An 18156-nucleotide genomic window follows, 5' to 3' on the forward strand; every position below is an offset into this window, starting at 1 on the left:
CCCCATTAATATCCTATATTAACATCTCTTGTTTATATAGTGGCATTTTGGAAAATAAAAGCACCTCTCTCTCTCCCCACCCTCCCCCATGGCCTTGCCGACCATCCCCTCCCATGGCCACTCAATTTAGTCTCTCTTCCCCTTCCATGGCCACTATTCCTTCTCTCTCCTCCCCTCTTATGGCCTTGTCGACCATCCGACTCCCATCACGAGTCTAAACCGGCCGGCTAAACAAAAGACACCATAGTAGGACATATGTAAAGTGGGCCCATACTAACCCCTTAGAAGAGGGTGGTGTTCGCAGAGGTGCGACGGTCGTCTAGTGGTACTAATGGATGTGCAATGGTCGATTAGTGGTGGAAGTGGTCGATTGGTGGTGGTAGTGGTCGTACGGTGGTCGAATGATGGTGTTAGTGGTGGTGCGGTAGTCAGAAGGTGGTGTCAATGGTGGTTCAGTGGTGATAGAGGAGAGAGAAAGGGGGTTTTTGCTAAAGAATTTACCAAAAAAAAACCCTTAATATTAACAAGTTATGTTGATTTTGGATATCAACTTGTATTTTCTCCTAAGTGATTAACAATGAGAAAATAAAAAGTTGATCTATTTGTTGATGAAATATATATGTTAATCAAGAGGGTCAAATCGATATTGTCATGAGTTTTTCGGGGTATTGTTATAAATTCAACAAGTCGAGTTGTAAATTGAAGTAATGATGCCGTTAATTCTCCCTCCTTCCTTCATGCTCCGTGACTGCTTCCTCCTTCTCCATCCTCCATCGAAGCTTACTCCTTCCTCCGTCTTCCACTGAAGCTTACTCCTTTTTCTTCCTCAATTGAAGCATCCTCCTCTTCAGTATTACTTCCCCAATTTTCACCATTTTCGACACCATCTTTGAAAATCAAGCTCAATGGCAGTTTCAATGGAGGACATGGTCACCCGCCCCTACCCTCTCAGGTTGATCATGCCCTTAATTTCACTCTTTATTTATAGGATTTTCATTTAATTTGGCGGTGGAGATGGTGGTGTCATCAAAGTTGAGACGAGAAAGATGGCAATGGAAGGTGGAAACAAGGAAGAAGGAGAAAACTTCAATGGCGGTGTCAGTGGAGTAACGTGCATTATCACTTTACAACAATGCCATTAGTATAGGAGTAGATTTTTAGCCTTTATGAATAAAATGTGTGTTTTTTTTTTATAATAGCTAATACATAGGTGTGCTTAATACTGAATATCTACATTATTAACATAAAATTGACTTAAAAAGAATGTAACAAGTCGCGTAACCCTTAGGTGGAGCAATGACATTCAAGTTATTCACGACATACTTGAAATTCAATATCTATTTACTAAAAGCGAATAACCAATGACACTTGTCATGAAAATTTTCCCGCCTTTTTCATATTTTTTTTTTTGCAAAATCTTTAAGTAAACTATTTATACCTTATGATATTTTCTTTTCAGTTTGACAATCATATTCCATATATACCAAAATGAAAATTTCTGCATCTCTTTTATATACTTTATATTTTGTAATATTATTATCAAAAATATTTAGCAATCGTGCATTGCACGGGATTTTAACTTAGTTTTCTAATATACAAGAATTGAATTGCCAAAATGGCTATAGTGAAGTCATATGTAAAGCATGGGCTCCAAAAAAAAAAGCAGTAGAATAGGGTTTACAACTTTTACACTAACAGAGCCAATCAATCAAGTTATTAGTTCTCGTTCTCTTGGTGATGTCGTGCATTTTCACCAGGATCTTTGGAGGAGAGAGAATTTCAGAGAGAACTCAATTCATTATTCTGCTCCATTCCATTGTCAACTTTACATCACTCTCTACTCTCACACTTTCTCTCTCATCATGCTGCTTTTTCTTCCATTCCCTAATTGTCTCGTAAAAAACCCCTAATTATCGCACTAAAATTCCCTAATTACCTCATCAAAATACCTAATTTACTAGTTATCAACCCCCAATTTGCCGCCATTTTTACCCAACTGGTTAATTTTACTCTCAGATTACTGGAATTTTGGTAATTGCAGCCACTTCGTTTGGTTTGTTTAAACCTAGATTTTTTCGGGTAAACCCTTTTCTTTACTCCTTTTTTACTTTTAATTTATTATATCTGTTGCCCTTAATTATTGCGTCATTTTATTTGATTTCTGATTCATGCAACGTAACCTTTGATCTGTATTTTAATTTTCGGAAAATTTGGTGTTGATGGGGTTTGGATAAAGTTTTAGTTGCACTTTAGTATGTGATTAAGCCGTTTGATTGTAATTTACTTGTCAAAGTTTGGGGTTTTAAGCTTTAATCAGTAAAATATTCAATGTGCAATATTTAGTTAGGGCATGCAAGATGATTTGAGTGGTTCTTTCGGATTGTTTAAAGGGTTTTATATTGATATAATGTACGAGTGCATAATTGAATGCTGATTACGTATACCCTTGTTTTTTATCTGCTTAATTAATTTTCTTCGTAGCTTAGCTTTTTGTTAATTTTGAAAAATCTCTGTATTTGGTGTGAAAATGCTGCTTCTTTCAGAACGTATTTGTATGATGAGATTACTAGATGTCTGATGATGGGGGTAATCCACGCGGAATTGTAGAATCTACTCGGCGGTTTTATTCACTCTTTAGTCAATGGATTTTGGGTTCAACGTTCAGGCAGCTTGCTGATCTGGTGAGTTTATAACACTGACAAACTATGTATGGTACCATGTTCGGCTGTTCCTACTATTTGTGGTTGTTGACAAATATGACATTTATTTTGTAAAGTCTTCTTCTTCTAACACCTCATATGACAAATATGTATGGAATTGTAGGTCAAGTCTTCTTCTTCTAGTACCTCTTATTATAACTTATCTGAGGAACAAGGAAATCAGAGTCAAATTTTTTTGGATAGAATGGAGACTATTGATATTACGTCATCAGGAAGCGACATTGACTTGTCCTCCGATGACGATGACACTGTGGAACTACCTCAATCTGAATTCTTGTATTCTAGTAGTAAAAGAGTTCTACCAAGTTGGACTAGAGAAAAGGGTCAGCAATCAACTTTTAAGACCTCAATGTTCAATTTACTTGTCAATTTTTGGGTTGTTTCCAATGTTATTTTATCTTGTAGGTCCTCCAAAGGCGTCTTCTAGCAGAGGAACATATCCACGTGCTGGCAATTATCAGGGTGAGTCCACTCCTAGCACTAGCTATGGCACAAGCAGTCAAGCCCCGAATTCCCGAATTGGTGTAGGAAATGAAAGTAGTTCTCAGCCAAGAAAGAATGACGAAATGTCAAGTAGGAATAAACCCTCGTACGCCCGTGATGCAGATCATGAGCAACACCTGAATAAGAGGGTCCTCCCTCCTTACCTCCAATTATCTGGGTCGCGGACTAATCAAAGCAATTCTTGGGATAATTTAGGCAACAGTCGTGGGTATTTTAGTAGGGGAAGTGCTGACGATGCTTTTATGTATGACAATAACCATCCTCGCATTCTTCCTCATACTTTGGCGCGTGGAAGGCCTGGTTCATCATTGGATCATACTAGTTCAAGTGACCCTTACCAAAATGTGGGGTTTGGGGAAGATAGGGGTTTAGGAGACGAAAGAATAATCTATCAAGCTGCGCTACTGGTACTCTTCCTAACTCCTTGCCATTTCTTTGTGGTATGTTGCTTTTCACATACTTGTGCTCTGTTCCTTGGGAAGTGCCTCATAAAATGATGCGCTTGGTACTCTTTAGGGGTGCTCTAGCTTGTCCTGAAATTTTCTTTTTATGTAGTAGCAGAATACTAAAATGGATGGAAGTCTTTTAAACTTCTGTGAGCTTCTGGTGAGCTTTTTACTGCATGTGTTGTTATCTATGGTGGTATATTAATTTCTCTACTTAGGAACATGTTTAGGTCCATTTGAAGCTGCTTCCTTGTTCTCCTAGGAGTAACTTTATGTTATCTCCCTATGCTATTTCCAGCTGTACTATTACTCGGTATTTACATGTATCTGTTTTCTATCCATTTTGGAGCTGAAATTTATCAGAATCTCTAGATTGAGAGAGGGTATGGGGACCAAACATCTTACTTTTTTATTTTATTTTTCATAAACATCTTAGTTGAGGGAAGGGCGGTATTAAATTACCAATGGGGTAATTCCTAAAATGAAAGTGTCCATTTTGGAGTTAAAAGTGTAATTTGAGATGAAGGGAGTAAATAATGATATTATTATTTTCCTTTCGGATGATTTTGTCAAGTTCAAGAACGTGCTAAGTTCGCTTCTTGAGTTTGAGTTGATTTTTATCTTGGCAAGTTGGTTTAAGATCCACGCTCTAGGCACTTACTTTTTTTTTTAAAGGTTGTTTGGTTCTAATTAAATATACTAGGGGTTTGTTTTGGGCATAATTATTAGATATTGGACATGTCTCCTAGTGATTGGCTAGGCGGAAGAGTTATTTTTGTTTGTTTGTTTGTTTTGTTTGTCTACAATTTCTCTTTATTGTTTTTATCCTTTCGAGCTTACAATGGGGTGGCTTGAAAGTAAGAGCACATAATACATAGTTTCTTTGGTTGGGGGTTAACGCTTTAATGATTAGAAGAGGAATTGATCTGTTGAACCATGGTGGAGAAATAGTTGGATTATCATGATATATTAGTGGGACAGGGATTTGGAGGTTATCGTTGGAATCTGGCTTTGTTTGGCACATGTTGATCGAGAGTAAGTTTGGTCTTAGCACAACTTGATAGGATGTTTGGCTATTTGTTTGGTTTCTTATATCTAGCCTGTGGAGTTTGTCTCATAGGCAGTTTTTTTGTTCCTTTTCTGTAGTTACAGTAAGGTTCTTGGCTGGAGAGCATCCAATTTCCATTTTTACTGTCTCTATAACTTGCATATGTTACACCTTGACAGTGGAGATCTACAAACCTTTTCTTAGGGCCTTTTGGGTAAAGCTTTTAAATGGTATCTTCTTCCTGCAAACCTATTTCTCTTAAACTGTTTCTAGTAAAAATTTGTAGTGTTTGACCCTTTTTTAATTTTTTTTTGTAACATTATTGCACTCATTATATCTGTAAACCTTTTTTTTTTTTTTTTTTTTTTTTTTGAGGAAAATATATCTCTAAACTTAAGTGAAGGTTTACTATTAATTATTTCGATGCTTTTAATCTTCAAAATAAGCTCCTTTACACTTCATTTATTCTGTTCAATGTGTTGTTATTTATGATTACATCTAGAAGAGAAATTATTTCATGAAAATAACTGTAGAAGTGCAAATGACTTAAAGACCTGCGTGCACGTGCATGAGAAGTTTTGTATAATAAGCATATATTTTGAACTAAATGTGCAATTTTTTTTTTTGACCTACAATCTGGATAAATGAAAATTTATGCACATTATGCACATTGAATTTCAGATTCTCTCTCTCTTTTTTTTTTTTTTAAATTTTTTGTGGCACATTTAGTTCAAAATATATGCACATCAGAGGAAAACCATAAGCAATACAATTTTTTCCTGAAACATCTTATAAATGCAGTAAGCCTAGTGGAGACTATAGTACTATACATAAGCACATATTTTTGAACTCATCTCTTTGAAATTTGTTATTTTGGACTGATTTATTATGTGCTTTGTTAGCCTATTTGTTTATACAGATAGAGATCTTTCCAGATTAAATAATGCTTTCTGCAGGCATATTGGTATTGCTGATTCAACAAAAAGCAGATGCTTAGATTTATCGCTTATACCATTAATATCATGGGTGTTGTGTTTCCCACGACAAAAATGCATGCATAAGTAGTCCTCTTAGGATGCTTTGATATTTGCTTGCTTTTCAGTTGGTGATTCTTTAACTACTCTATTTTGTCTTGTTGTAATGACTTGGAGGGTAAAGGTTGGACTAAGTTTAGATGTGGTTTGTGAAAGGCTTACTGGAGTTTGTATGTCTCAAGTTTAGCTTTTTTAGGGATTAATAAATGAAACTTGAAAGCATAGGTTCAAATTTTCCATCGGGAAATTGTGTTCATTTTTTCGACCGTCTTCTCTTTTTTTCCCTTACAAATTTAGTTGATTGCTCACTTGAATTGGTTATACAGTGTGGTAATTGTAGATGCAAGTAGTGGGTCCTAGAAGTTTAAAAAGTACTCACTTGTTGTTAATTAAACTGCATTTGGTCAGGTTTATTCTTCAAAATTGGCTTTCTATCTGCTCAATTGCCTTGATGTTTACTTTGGATGTTTGAATTTGTCATTTGTACAGTGTATTTGATTTCTGTATCGGAAAATTATCTTAATTGCTAGATTTAAAGATCCATGTGACAGTGTGACTGATAAAGCTTTAATTTGCAACTGTGCTCTTCTTTTATTTTATAATAGCCTATCTAGTGTCCTTATTGTATTGCGTTGTAATTCAAGTCAGTATACTTAATTTTTTTCGAGCCATGGTAAGTTTCTTGTTGATGAAATATTACCCTTCTGCTGGGTAATAATGAAGATCTGATCTTTTGCTTGATATCTTTGAGGAAGGTAGTTGTAGTATATAGTATCTACTATGACGGTTCTATACTTGTGTCATTGTTTCCTATGTTTTGTTTTTTAATTTTGTTGTTTGTAATTTATATGCAGGAAATGGGCCAGTCAACTACTGAAGTTGATATTCCTCCTGGGCTCTTAACTGTCCCCCTTTTGAGACACCAGGTTTATTTCTGTTCATCTTATAGCCAAAACTCAAAATCCTGAAGTATTTGTGATTATCTTATGTAATTTTTCAGAGCTCTGAACTCTATGGATATTCAGACAATTCAGTAATGTTTTAAATTTTGGTACTTGTCTTCACTAAAGGATCTTATGTGTGTTGCTAACAGAAAATTGCGCTGGCTTGGATGGTTGAGAAGGAGTTAAGAACTATGCATTGTGTGGGTGGAATTCTTGCAGACGACCAGGTGTGTCTCATGCTGTCATGCTTGCGTGTATGCTAACGTTTGATGCAAGATGTTTTTGTATGTCCTTTGTTTCAGTGCTTTTGTGGTGTTTTTTTTTTATATATATATATATTTTTAATTTTTTTTAAACATCAACCACTTATGTGATTTGGAATTTGTGTTGTACTTCGAGCTACATGTGGTTTGTTTTCTTAAGGATCCTTTTGCATGTAATTTCCTCCCCACTTTAGGTTAACATGGTAATTTTATGAAACTTTCAGGGACTGGGTAAGACTATTTCGACTATCGCCCTGATATTGAAACAGTGGCCATCACAGTTGAAGTCGCAATCAGATAAACCTAACAATATTAATACCGAAGCTTTAAACTTGGATGACGACGATGATGACAATGTAGGAAGTAAAACAGTGGATCCTAATGTTGGGAAGAGCAAATTAGAGGAGGATTCTAATGATAAACCTGAAACACTTGATTTAGATGGTGATGATGACGATGTAAATGGAAGTGCCACTACTGAAACTGTCAATAAAATGGAGAATATTGATGGTACAAAATCTAATTCAGGTGCAAGCTCTTCACACCAGTCAATTCCAAAGAAAAGACCACCTGCAGGTACGTTGATCGTGTGTCCCGCGACTGTTCTGAGGCAGTGGGCTAGAGAGTTGCAAGAAAAAGTTGCTAAGAAAGTAAATATATCTGTTCTGGTGTATCATGGGGGTACTAGGACTAAGGATCCTGCTACGCTGGCCAAGCATGATGTGGTGCTTACCACATATTCTATTGTCAGTAATGAGGTTCCTAAACAATCTGTAGTCGATGAGGATGATGGTGAGCAAAAACCTGGGGATAGGCATGGTCTATCATCTGACTTTACCGGTACTAAGAAGCGGAAACATTCATCCACCGCCAGTAAAAAAGGCAAGAAAGGCAAGAAAGTAGCTGATGGCTCATTATGTAGTCAGGCTGGTGCTCTTGCCAGAGTGAATTGGTTTAGAGTGGTACTAGATGAAGCACAAACCATTAAAAACCATAGGACATTAGCGGCTAGAGCCTGCTGCGGATTGAGAGCTAAAAGAAGGTGGTGTTTATCTGGAACACCCATACAAAATTCAATTGATGAAATGTACAGTTACTTCAAGTTTCTTCGACATGAAATATATTCTAATTACAAAGAATTTTATGAAAAAATAAAAAACCCTATTTCCAGAGATCCAAATATAGGCTACAAGAAGCTTCAAGCAGTGCTGAGGACTTTATTGCTGCGGCGCACCAAAGGTTATCCTTTTCTCATTAAAGCCATCTCTTTTTAGACACTGGTCTTGTAGAGTTGCTTGATTGTGTCTATAAGCTGTCTGCATCTTGTGACCACTGATTTCCCTTTTTTTTCTTCATCTGTAAGGGCTTCGATATACTTCCTCCGTTTTTTTAATCGCACCGTTTGATATGGGCACATGATTTAAAAAAAAAGAGTAAAGGTGGGGGGGGTGTCAAATTGGCCATGTGATACAAACAGATGAGAGAGAGAAAGGGTGGGGTATAATAGTTGTTATCACATTTGAGCAAAGGTAGTTAGGGTATTTTGTGTGTGAACACTAGCAAAAGGTGAATACCAAATAAGGAAATGGTACAATTAATATGCAACTTTTCAAAAAGGAAAATGTTCTAGTTAAAAAAAAAAGAAAAGAAGTATTTTCTAGATGGCGTATAACACAGATGATCGTTGTGTACTGGATGATCGATTCTGCTGATGTGGAGACTACTACTTCCTCCGTTCTTTTTTACTTGACCCGCTTTGACTTTTACACTATTCACCACTCAACCTTTGACCGTCTTTTGTGAATTATATGTAAGGAAAAACATGTTTATGTTGGATCTTGTTAGAATCGCCTAAATAAGTACTATGACTATCACAATATATAACTTTTATAATTTTTACTTATAGAGAATTAAAGTTATTGATAGTTAAAGTTGTGCATCGACAAGGTGATAAAAGAAACAGGTCAAGTAAAAAAGAATGGAGGAAGTATAATTTTTCCAAATGCAGTGATATAGTTGCGCTGAAATTTAACCTGCTACAGTTTCTCATGTGGGAGATAGTAACTACAATATAATGAGATTATTCATAATATATATTCTTAGTGCTTATCCAGAAAATAAAAGCATCTATATGGAGAATAGTTCTTAAAAAGATTCTGTTTTGTTTTTGTTTTGTTTTGTTTTTTTTTTTTTTTTCAGAAGAATTATGAATTAAAGTGATTTAAAATTGTGGAACAATAATTTCGAGAATCCAAGGAAGTTGAATTGATTTCTGTATATTTTCAACGTATTATGTAGCCTATACTGATTTCAAATCTGTAAAAGTGTGGTATTTCGTGTGATAGGTAGTGAAATTTCCTTTTTAATTTGACTATTTTCTGCTTGTATCTGCACTCTTTAGTCTTTATAGTTTTAGCTTTTAGTGCTTAATGAAGTTTGTGAAATGTTTTCATTAGTTCAATTACTTCTTATTTGCACTTTGGATTTTCTTATGAACAATGCTCTCTGAGCACAATAGTGTTTATTTTTATTTTTTATTTTATTTTATTTTATTTATTTATTTTAATGCAGAGACATTACTTGATGGAGAACCTATTATTAGCTTACCTCCAAAGTTCATAAAGATGAAGGCTGTGACCTTCACTGCAGAGGAGCGGTCCTTTTATGCTCAATTGGAAGCTGAATCACGTTCACAGTTTAAGGTGTTAATCTTTCTTAAATCTTTTGTATCCTTGCTTTCTAGTTGTAATCTCTCTGGGAGACACTGGCTCTTTTGATCCTTTTATATTGGGCTGTTGGCCTATTTCTATATGAACATCTTTGTTGATACCTTGGTCTATTAAATTACTGGAAGCAAGGATGCAGAATTCCTTATCATTACAGCTGACGCACTTTGGTTCCTTTTGGTTTATTGATTTCTGTGATCCACTGGCTACAGTTTGGTGTATTGTTAAAGTGATTTATTAAAGGGAAAAAAAATACGGAAAATCATTTTTAAAATTTTGTTTTTGAAACAACAAAATCTTAAGGAGACTTTTTACAAAATAAAGTGTTATTAATCAGGCAAAACCATTTCTCAAAAAAAAAAAAAAAAAAAAAAAAAAAAAAAATCAGGCAAAACTATGTTGACTGACATCTTCACTGTTATTTCATGCGTGTCAATTTTATTTAAGTCGAGTCACTGGTTGCCTGGTTGGTGTATACTTCCTCCGTTCTTGTTTACTTGTACCATTTAGATTTTCATGCTTACCTATGCATAGTTAAATTGCAAATTTCAGTAGATTTTTTCAAATTTATGTTATAAAAGTCTATTTTGAAAGTACAAACAAGATCCCACATCACAATTTTTTCTTTTTGTATAACTTTCAATATTTGGTCGAAGGAGTCTGTGAATAGTTTATAACTTTCAATATTTTTCTTCTTCTTCTCTCTCTCTCTCTCGAAACGCACAAGTATGATCATTTCAAGAATTTGTTGTACACCCAGTAACAAAAAAGTTGCTTTCATAACATCATATGCTCTCTCCAACTGATAGTTGGAATTCACATGCTATGATAGCCTAGTAATCCTTTCATTAGTCTACCCTCTTTTTCGGAGCAATGGAGACCTTTGTTCATTCTGTTTGATGGGCTATAAAAATTGTTATTAAACAGACAGTGTTTCTACGGAATATAATAGAGGTTTGGGAAGAGAAATGATGCTCTAAATCTTTTATGTTTACAATACACCACTAGGATCTCCGACCTTTAATCTGCAGACTCTAGATGTGAACTTAATTTTGAATAAAAGCATGAAACCTTCTGCCATTTGATGCTTTTCTGATGAGTTATCTGGTATGTGAAATTAAATATTTGTCTTGCAGGCTTATGCAGCTGCTGGCACAGTTAATCAGAACTATGCAAACATTCTGTTGATGATATTGCGCCTCCGCCAGGCTTGTGATCACCCTCTTCTCGTTAAGGGATTTAATTCTGACTCTGGTAAAAGAACAAATCTGCAGAAAGCTAAGAAACTCCCTACGCATGTATTGATGGGATTATTAGATCATTTGGAAGCAGCCTCTGCTATTTGTCTCATTTGCACTGTATGTTCTTGTTAGAACCGCTTTTATTCCTTAAACTGTCTTTGTTATTTAACTTGATGTAAGTGGCTTTTCATCCTTGTTATTTTAAATTCTAATCATTTTGTGGCTTAGAATTTTTTTGATTCCTTCTTGTTCATTTTCAATTGGGAGATTGGGAAATTGAGTTTTTGTCTTCTGTTGTGTTACTAATGTGTTTATCTACAATGTTGGTTACTTGTATGAAATTCATTTTTGACCTAGTTACCTTTGAATCAGTTACTTCCCTTTTAGTGAAATCATTCTCGAGTCTAGATTTATCATTGTAGAGGTTCCTTCTTCATATTTGCTGTGTGCCACATGGATTCTGTGCTGTGGTCAGTGCCCCTAAGGGTGAAGGTTGGGTGTTGTGAATCTGGCTGACTGCTTATTTAAAACTGTATTGTTACATTTCTAATAGTGGGTATCTTGTAACACCGTTAATTTGACTGTCTAAGACCCCTCTCTCTCTCTCTCTTTTGGGTATGTGTGTGTGTTTTTGGGACTAAGGCTTTGTTGTTGTTGTTGTTGTTGTTGTTGATGTGTGTGCGCGTTCAAATATTAACTAGGTAAAATAAAATGTTACAGGAATTGTGATTTTAACTGTTAAAAATGATTATTGCACAATTTACCTTAATGTTTAAAATTGAATTTTACTGGTCAAAACTAGCTTTGCCAACTCAAAATGACTTTTGATTACTGTTTCATTACAAGAAGTTTGTGGACAAGTCAATAGCTTTATAAGAAGTTTGATATTTGTCATTAACTATATGAGGGTTAAGAAATTATGTTGATTCAACCCTGCTCATTAAAAATGTGGTTGTTGCCCGTATACAAACGAAAGACAGTTGGTTTGCTATGGTGTTAAAAAGTTTTTATTTGCGATTTGTTGGTGTACTTGGATTGAAAGAAACCAGTGGATTTTTGAGTGTACTGTTTGCATTCATTGAGTTTTGAATTTCCAATCTGCAAGGCTTTTTGATACCTGGATTCAAGTTTTAGCTTGCAAACATTGCTTGACTCTTGTTGATTTTGCTGATGAACTACTTGGATGATAGCTCGAGCGGATGTTAATTTTTTTTTCCTTAACCCTCCTTTTGTGCATTGCCCCTCGTGATGTCTTTCTAGTACAAACCTTTATTACTATGTAAAAAACCTATTTTTTCTGAAAATTATTGTCTCAAGGTGAAGAGAAAATTATTGTCTTAGTGGTAGAGATATAGTTATTGTGCTTAAGCCAAAGCTCCTACACCGCTACCAGAGACTCACATTTTTAATGCACTCTTTCATTCTAGCTGTAATTAGCCCATCTAACCTACATGTTCTACACCAAAGAAGTATAAAAACAAATAAACCCCTTATACCCTTTTTAATCTAAAAAGTGTGCTCCATAATGTGCTAGCCCCCTCAGAATTGGAAAGTGATTCAAATCAGACTCTGTACCTTTGTTACACCTTCATTATTTCATATGTATATATGAAAAGGATTTTTTCGGTCATTAATAAAGTTACTGATCTCATACAGCTGTTTTCCATGTCGGTGCTCTATGCCTTGAAGGTGCGAAACAACTGAGTACTCGCCGTTTTCAGTCCTTAGCTCTTTTCTGAATATTGATAATCTCATTTGGAGCTGTCTGCATTTTTGTGTCCATTTCGCAAATTTGGAGGCCTTTTCTTGTCAATGGTTAGTGGGTTTTTTTTTGTGCATGAAGCATGCGAAGTTTGTGGAGGAATGTAGTGCGTGCTATCTTAAGGTGTATTTGGGTAACTATAGAATGTTTAATAGTCAGCAATGTCTTCAGGGATGCTTTTAGTTGTGGCTATGATTTTTGTCCCTGGAAATCTAGAGTGAGGCATATTTGTTTTGGTTTCCTTTATTTGTTTGTTCATTGACGGAGGACTTTTCTTCTTTTCCCAATCTGTCTGGGTTTTTTTTGGTAATTAAAAGATAACAAGTTAAATGTAATAGGGATAGATGGTTATGAATTAATGGCATGACAATTCTGACAAGCTGTGGCTGAGAGATCGAAACTAAGACCATCATTGATTTCCTTTTTTCATCTTTCCTTGCGCTCCTTCCTTTTTTGTTTTTTTTGTTTTTTTGTTTTTTTAATCCATGTAATACCTTCTATTTTCCAGTTATCTTCAGTGGATGACCCAAAGTCTCTGTTGGAGACAACTGGGTCATAAATTCATAGTCATTACGTCATCTGAACGTTTGAGTCCTGTGGTCTGTATCTGTTTAGTTCTTCTGGCGCTGCAACTAAGAGTCTAAGAAATAAAGAGAAACGGGGAAAAAGAAAAGAGGAAAATATTACATTATCTTAAACTTATCTTAAAAGCTTCTGTTGATCCAATGTGAGTTAATATTATGTTTTCACGGACGCTTCTGCAGGATCCAGCTGAGGATGCTGTTGTGACCATCTGTGGGCATGTTTTCTGCTACCAATGTGTGGCAGACTATCTAAATGGTGATGACAATCTGTGCCCTGCTCGTAAATGCAAGCAACAACTAAGTGATGATGTTCTCTTCTCAGAGGCTACCCTAATAAGTTGTGTTTCTGGTGATGATGGCAATATTTTAACTGACAATGGTAGCTCCAAGACTTTATCAATACTCAGTAATGAGTATAGCTCCTCTAAAATTAAGGCAGCGCTAGAGATACTGTTCTCTCATTGTGAATTAAACAGTAAATGTATAGAGGTTGATGAGCTGGGGGAGACAAGTAAAGAGAATTCTGTGTCTGCACAAGTGAGAACTGAGAAAATGGAGAGTTCATCCTCACAAGTGAGAACTGAGAAAATGGAGGGTTCATCTTCACAAGGACCAATAAAAACCATTGTTTTCTCTCAGTGGACGCGTATGCTGGATTTGTTCGAGTATTCTTTAAATCTGTATTGCCTCCAATATCGGAGGCTTGATGGTAGTATGTCTTTGGCTGCGAGAGACCGGGCTGTCAGAGAGTTCAATAGTGATCCTGAGGTTTGCTTTCTTCTGTTTTCAATCTTTAACTGATTTGTTGTTCCTCTCAATTATTTTTACATGGTAAGAAAATATTTATCTTTCTCTTTCTCCCCCTCTTTCTTTGTTTGAGTTTGTTTGCCTTCCTCCACAGTCCACACCCAATACCTTTGAATCTTGTTCTGAGATAATGCCTTTATTCTAAGCATAAGTAGATGTGGTGCTGAGTACCTAATGTGAAAATGAAGTTTGTGGGTTTCTGGCTGCTTATTGGAAAGAGGGCAGGATAGCTCCCTAGTCAATGTGATGTGATACAAGACCAGAATATTTTGTTGTATAGAACACGTTTGAGGAAATTCATTTCCCCTTCACAATCGCTTCTTATTGATGGATTTACCTGGCAATAATGTACAGTTGCATACTAAATGCTTTGTACAGATGGTTTAAGAGAATTTATGCTCCAATCAGTATCTTAGTTAAGTTAGTTAACATGCTCTAGCATAGATATAATTTGTGCACATTTGCGTGCGTTCCATCACTATGTACATTTTCAATGGAGAAAAAATTAATTATATTTTGGTTTGCGATTATAGTGGGCTAATCAGACATTCAGCAACTCAGCTTCACTATTTAATAAAAAATTGCAGAATTTTGTTGCATATTACATCAAGGATAAAAGGTTGTGTGTATCCATCCCCCATTAGCCCACTGACGAGGGGAGCCTTTATAGAGTATTTGGGTTAGTGACCTTAGTATCAATGTTGATTCTTGTGTGTTTGAAATGGCATGCCTAGGCGCTGCTGCCTATGCTCTTAGAAAGTTTTGGGTGTGGCTCTTTGATGAGGAACTCTATGGTGTGTTTATAGGTACATTAGCTGCAATTTCATGCCTACAACCTTTTCTTTTATACACGTCTGTATATCTAAAGTTGTGCTTCTCTTCTTTGAAGCTCACACCTCAAGAGATCCTAGGATCCTTATTGCCTTAGGGTGCCGATAGTCTTATACCTGGATTTTGGTATCTGTTGATCTTTGTTTTAGCTTTTGGGGTGGTTTTCCTTGGCGTGCTCTTGTATTTTTCTGTGATTTTAAATCTGATTTTGTGGGCTTCCTTGTAGGTCACTGTCATGCTGATGTCTCTTAAAGCTGGTAACCTTGGGTTGAACATGGTTGCAGCTTGCCATGTTATCCTTTTGGATCTTTGGTGGAACCCAAGCACAGAAGACCAAGCAATTGATCGAGCACATCGTATTGGGCAAACTCGGCCTGTTACAGTGTCAAGGATTACCATCAAAGACACTGTCGAAGATCGTATTTTGGCTCTCCAGGTATTGTGTGCCACATTCAATTTTCTCCCGTGTTTCTTTTTAATGCTTTATGATATGTTTACTGCTGCTTTAGTGTATAGAGTAAATTCTGTAATAATTCTCTTGTTGCATAGGAATTTAAAATTTGCCTAGTTTAAAGCCACCTTGGAGGCTAAATTGACAGGTTGTGTTGATCGTATAAATTAAAGGAGCATAAGAGACCTAAGAGTCAAGTCCGGGCAGCTAGACTAAGTCGAATAATTTCCGAAATGCAATAATTAATTATCCAACTCTGTTTTACCTTTTCCATCGTATGAATATTGCTGTAGCTTGGGCTTCTATACATAAGTTGTGCATTGGGGCATGTTGAAAGTACAATGATTTGAGGAGCAGTCTGTTTAAACAATTTGCTCTAAAAGATCTAAGCGTATAGTATCTCGCTATATCAAAAAAACATGCTTGACCTAGTAAAGATATGTCCTCCGTCTTCTGCCCAGCTTCTTAGACAATTCCTCAATTAATTTAATCAACAGAAATTAAGCCAGATGCCTGAAATTCTGTCTTGCTAATACAACCCTCTACGATCAAGAAAATCATTCTGAATAATTGAATTGTGTAGGGATTTTAATTAAGATTTACCTTTCTATTTATGAACTTATATTTCCTTTGGGCCGGGTACTCTCTTGATATGTATTGAATTTTGCAAATTTCTTTGGGCCGGGTTGATATGTATGGAATTTTGCAAATTTGCCCCTGGAGCACAAGGTTCCCTTGTCTGATTGGGTGAACTGCAGGAAGAGAAGAGGAAGATTGTGGCATCTGCATTTGGTGAAGACCATGTCTCTGGTTCTGGAGCTCGTCTCACTATTGATGATCTCAAATACATTTTTCTCGGTAGTCGAGGCATATAAAATTTTATGGCTTCATTTTTCAATTACCCCCCTCCATGTTTTGTTGGTTGCATGTGTGAATAGTTGAACTCTTGGGCGTCTTATGAGCCCTGTTTGCCAGTGGTGGTTCCCAGCAATAGTCTTAGGTGTTTCGGTGGGAATTTTAGGTTAGTTTCTTTCATCCTTTGAACATAATTTTTTGTTGGAAGCCACCAGACTTGTTTGGGGGGTGAGAAGGCTAGCATATACTATGTAAATAATGAAATTTATTTTTATTAATCTTAGCTGTAGACCTGTAGTCATATATCTAAAGTTGCTTTTTCACCAAGGAAGTGGATGATAAGATGGCAAACGGTGTTTTGAGGTTTGATGAACTTGGTTCTTCATCTTTCCAAATGTATACACTGATCAAATCCTCACAACATCGACATAAAATCATGTTCTTTTAACACTGATAGAATATTGTGCGATCAAATATTACTATGTACGGAGTGTCGTTGAAGGGCTGCCATGAGTTTAGGGGAATAGTAAGTTACGTTGAAATCACCAGTCGCAGTGATGAATGTTATAAAAACCATTTGGAGTTTTGGATTATCGTTGTTGGGTTTGTTCAGTTTTGTCATCGTCTATTTGAAATTGTGTATTATAACCTTCAATGTTAGAAAATTTTCGAAGACTTTGAACCTGGAAAGGATAGAGGCCGAGGAGATTCCCATCAACACCATGTGACCTTGGGAGGCCACTAGGATGGTTGGAACCATCTATTTTGCCTCATAACAATCAATTTAGCTAGTTATGAACATGTTTTATCATCATTGACTCAAGATTATCTCGAGCCTTTATGTCACTGACTATTGAATGTATATTGTTGCAAACAATCTCTTATGACCACGAGATGCATCATGCACCATTACTTTTTTTTTTTTTTTTTTTTTAACATCCCCAAAAACTTGTAAATCAGTCCGATTTCATGTATTATAGTCTTCAGTTTAGCCTTTAGAAACAGTTTTTTAACAAGTTAGACACTTAGATATCTAGTTACTTCCCATGTTTCGTGAGGGTTCGGATTTCTATGTGTATTATGTGAGGGTTGGGGATAAAAGAAAGTACTGAGTTAGCTGAAAAATGAATGGCTAATAGAGGCATGAAAAGCAGAAAAAGGAAGGGATTTGGGGTTGGGTCATCTTTAGTGTAAAAAATCATTGAAAAGAGGGGAAAAGTCAGTAGTATCTTTGCAGAGTAAAAAAGTCTTAGGACTCTAATCCAAGCACCTAAGTATGTAAATGCAGTTAAAGAAAGTTTACTCATGCCTTCACATGTACACACACAGCCTAGCCACAAACAGATTTATTTGTGGTTCATCATCTCTAAAACCCCTTTTTCTTTTATTTGTGTTTGTTATGTCTCTGCATTTCATTTCACTGTTATTTGATAAAAAAAAGTGCTGCCAAAGATAGGAAGGTGCATGGTGCGTTTGGACAAACAACTTCTTGTATGTCATTGTCACCCATTTTTGCATTTTTATTTGTAATATCAACTTTCTTAAATTACTTTCACTACTACTAACACCTCTATTTAAGATTATTGGTAGACTACTGCCCTCGCCGCCATAAGTGTCGCCAGTGATAGGTCGTGTATCGTGCTTAGAATTCTTCATTGTCACTGTAAGGGTTACATCGGCCTTTCAATAAAGCTTTTCCCAATTTTTTGGAAGAGAACAAAATTGCATGTGAACTTTGAAATCCATGCACCGTGTTAGGCTAAACCTTCTATACAAACGCTTTATTAAGAGTATGATGTTTCATGCTCTCGAAGGACTTAGGCAGTCAGGTACAGGATATAATTGACCATATTGTAAAATTATTATTAATTATTTATATAAATATGTTAAATTAAAATATGTAACAAGAAAAACCTTTGGATTCTTACAGTTGTCCAAAA

At 35.8% G+C, this 18156-nt stretch overlaps 1 protein-coding gene across 2 annotated transcripts; it reads left to right on the top strand.

Annotated features, from left to right (window-relative positions):
* Nucleotides 1-1653: 1653 nt before the first annotated feature.
* Nucleotides 1654-16800, top strand: LOC110716318 (helicase-like transcription factor CHR28). Of its 2 annotated transcripts, none has more exons than XM_021894928.1 (12): nt 1654-2079; nt 2544-2681; nt 2824-3043; nt 3126-3631; nt 6607-6678; nt 6846-6923; nt 7184-8198; nt 9531-9661; nt 10822-11043; nt 13453-14040; nt 15137-15346; nt 16120-16800. In XM_021894928.1, the coding sequence occupies exons 2-12, from the start codon at nt 2571-2573 to the stop codon at nt 16234-16236; spliced, it is 3270 nt and encodes a 1089-aa protein (XP_021750620.1). In that variant the 5' UTR covers nt 1654-2079; nt 2544-2570; the 3' UTR covers nt 16237-16800. The 2 variants fall into 2 exon arrangements, with proteins under 2 accessions (XP_021750620.1, XP_021750621.1); XM_021894929.1 differs by having other exon boundaries at nt 2608-2681.
* The last annotated feature ends 1356 nt before the right edge of the window (nt 16801-18156 follow it).

This window comes from Chenopodium quinoa, unplaced genomic scaffold, assembly GCF_001683475.1.
Source record: "Chenopodium quinoa cultivar QQ74 unplaced genomic scaffold, ASM168347v1, whole genome shotgun sequence".
NCBI classification, from domain to species: Eukaryota; Viridiplantae; Streptophyta; class Magnoliopsida; order Caryophyllales; family Amaranthaceae; genus Chenopodium; species Chenopodium quinoa.

Bases quoted from the DNA above. Each gene is read 5' to 3' on its own strand.
- LOC110716318 (XM_021894928.1), top strand. From the start codon at position 2,571: ATGTCTGATGATGGGGGTAATCCACGCGGAATTGTAGAATCTACTCGG. The intron at 3,044-3,125 runs GTCAGCAATCAA...TTTATCTTGTAG, and splicing joins AAGTTGGACTAGAGAAAAGG to GTCCTCCAAAGGCGTCTTCT. The intron at 3,632-6,606 runs GTACTCTTCCTA...ATTTATATGCAG, and splicing joins TCTATCAAGCTGCGCTACTG to GAAATGGGCCAGTCAACTAC.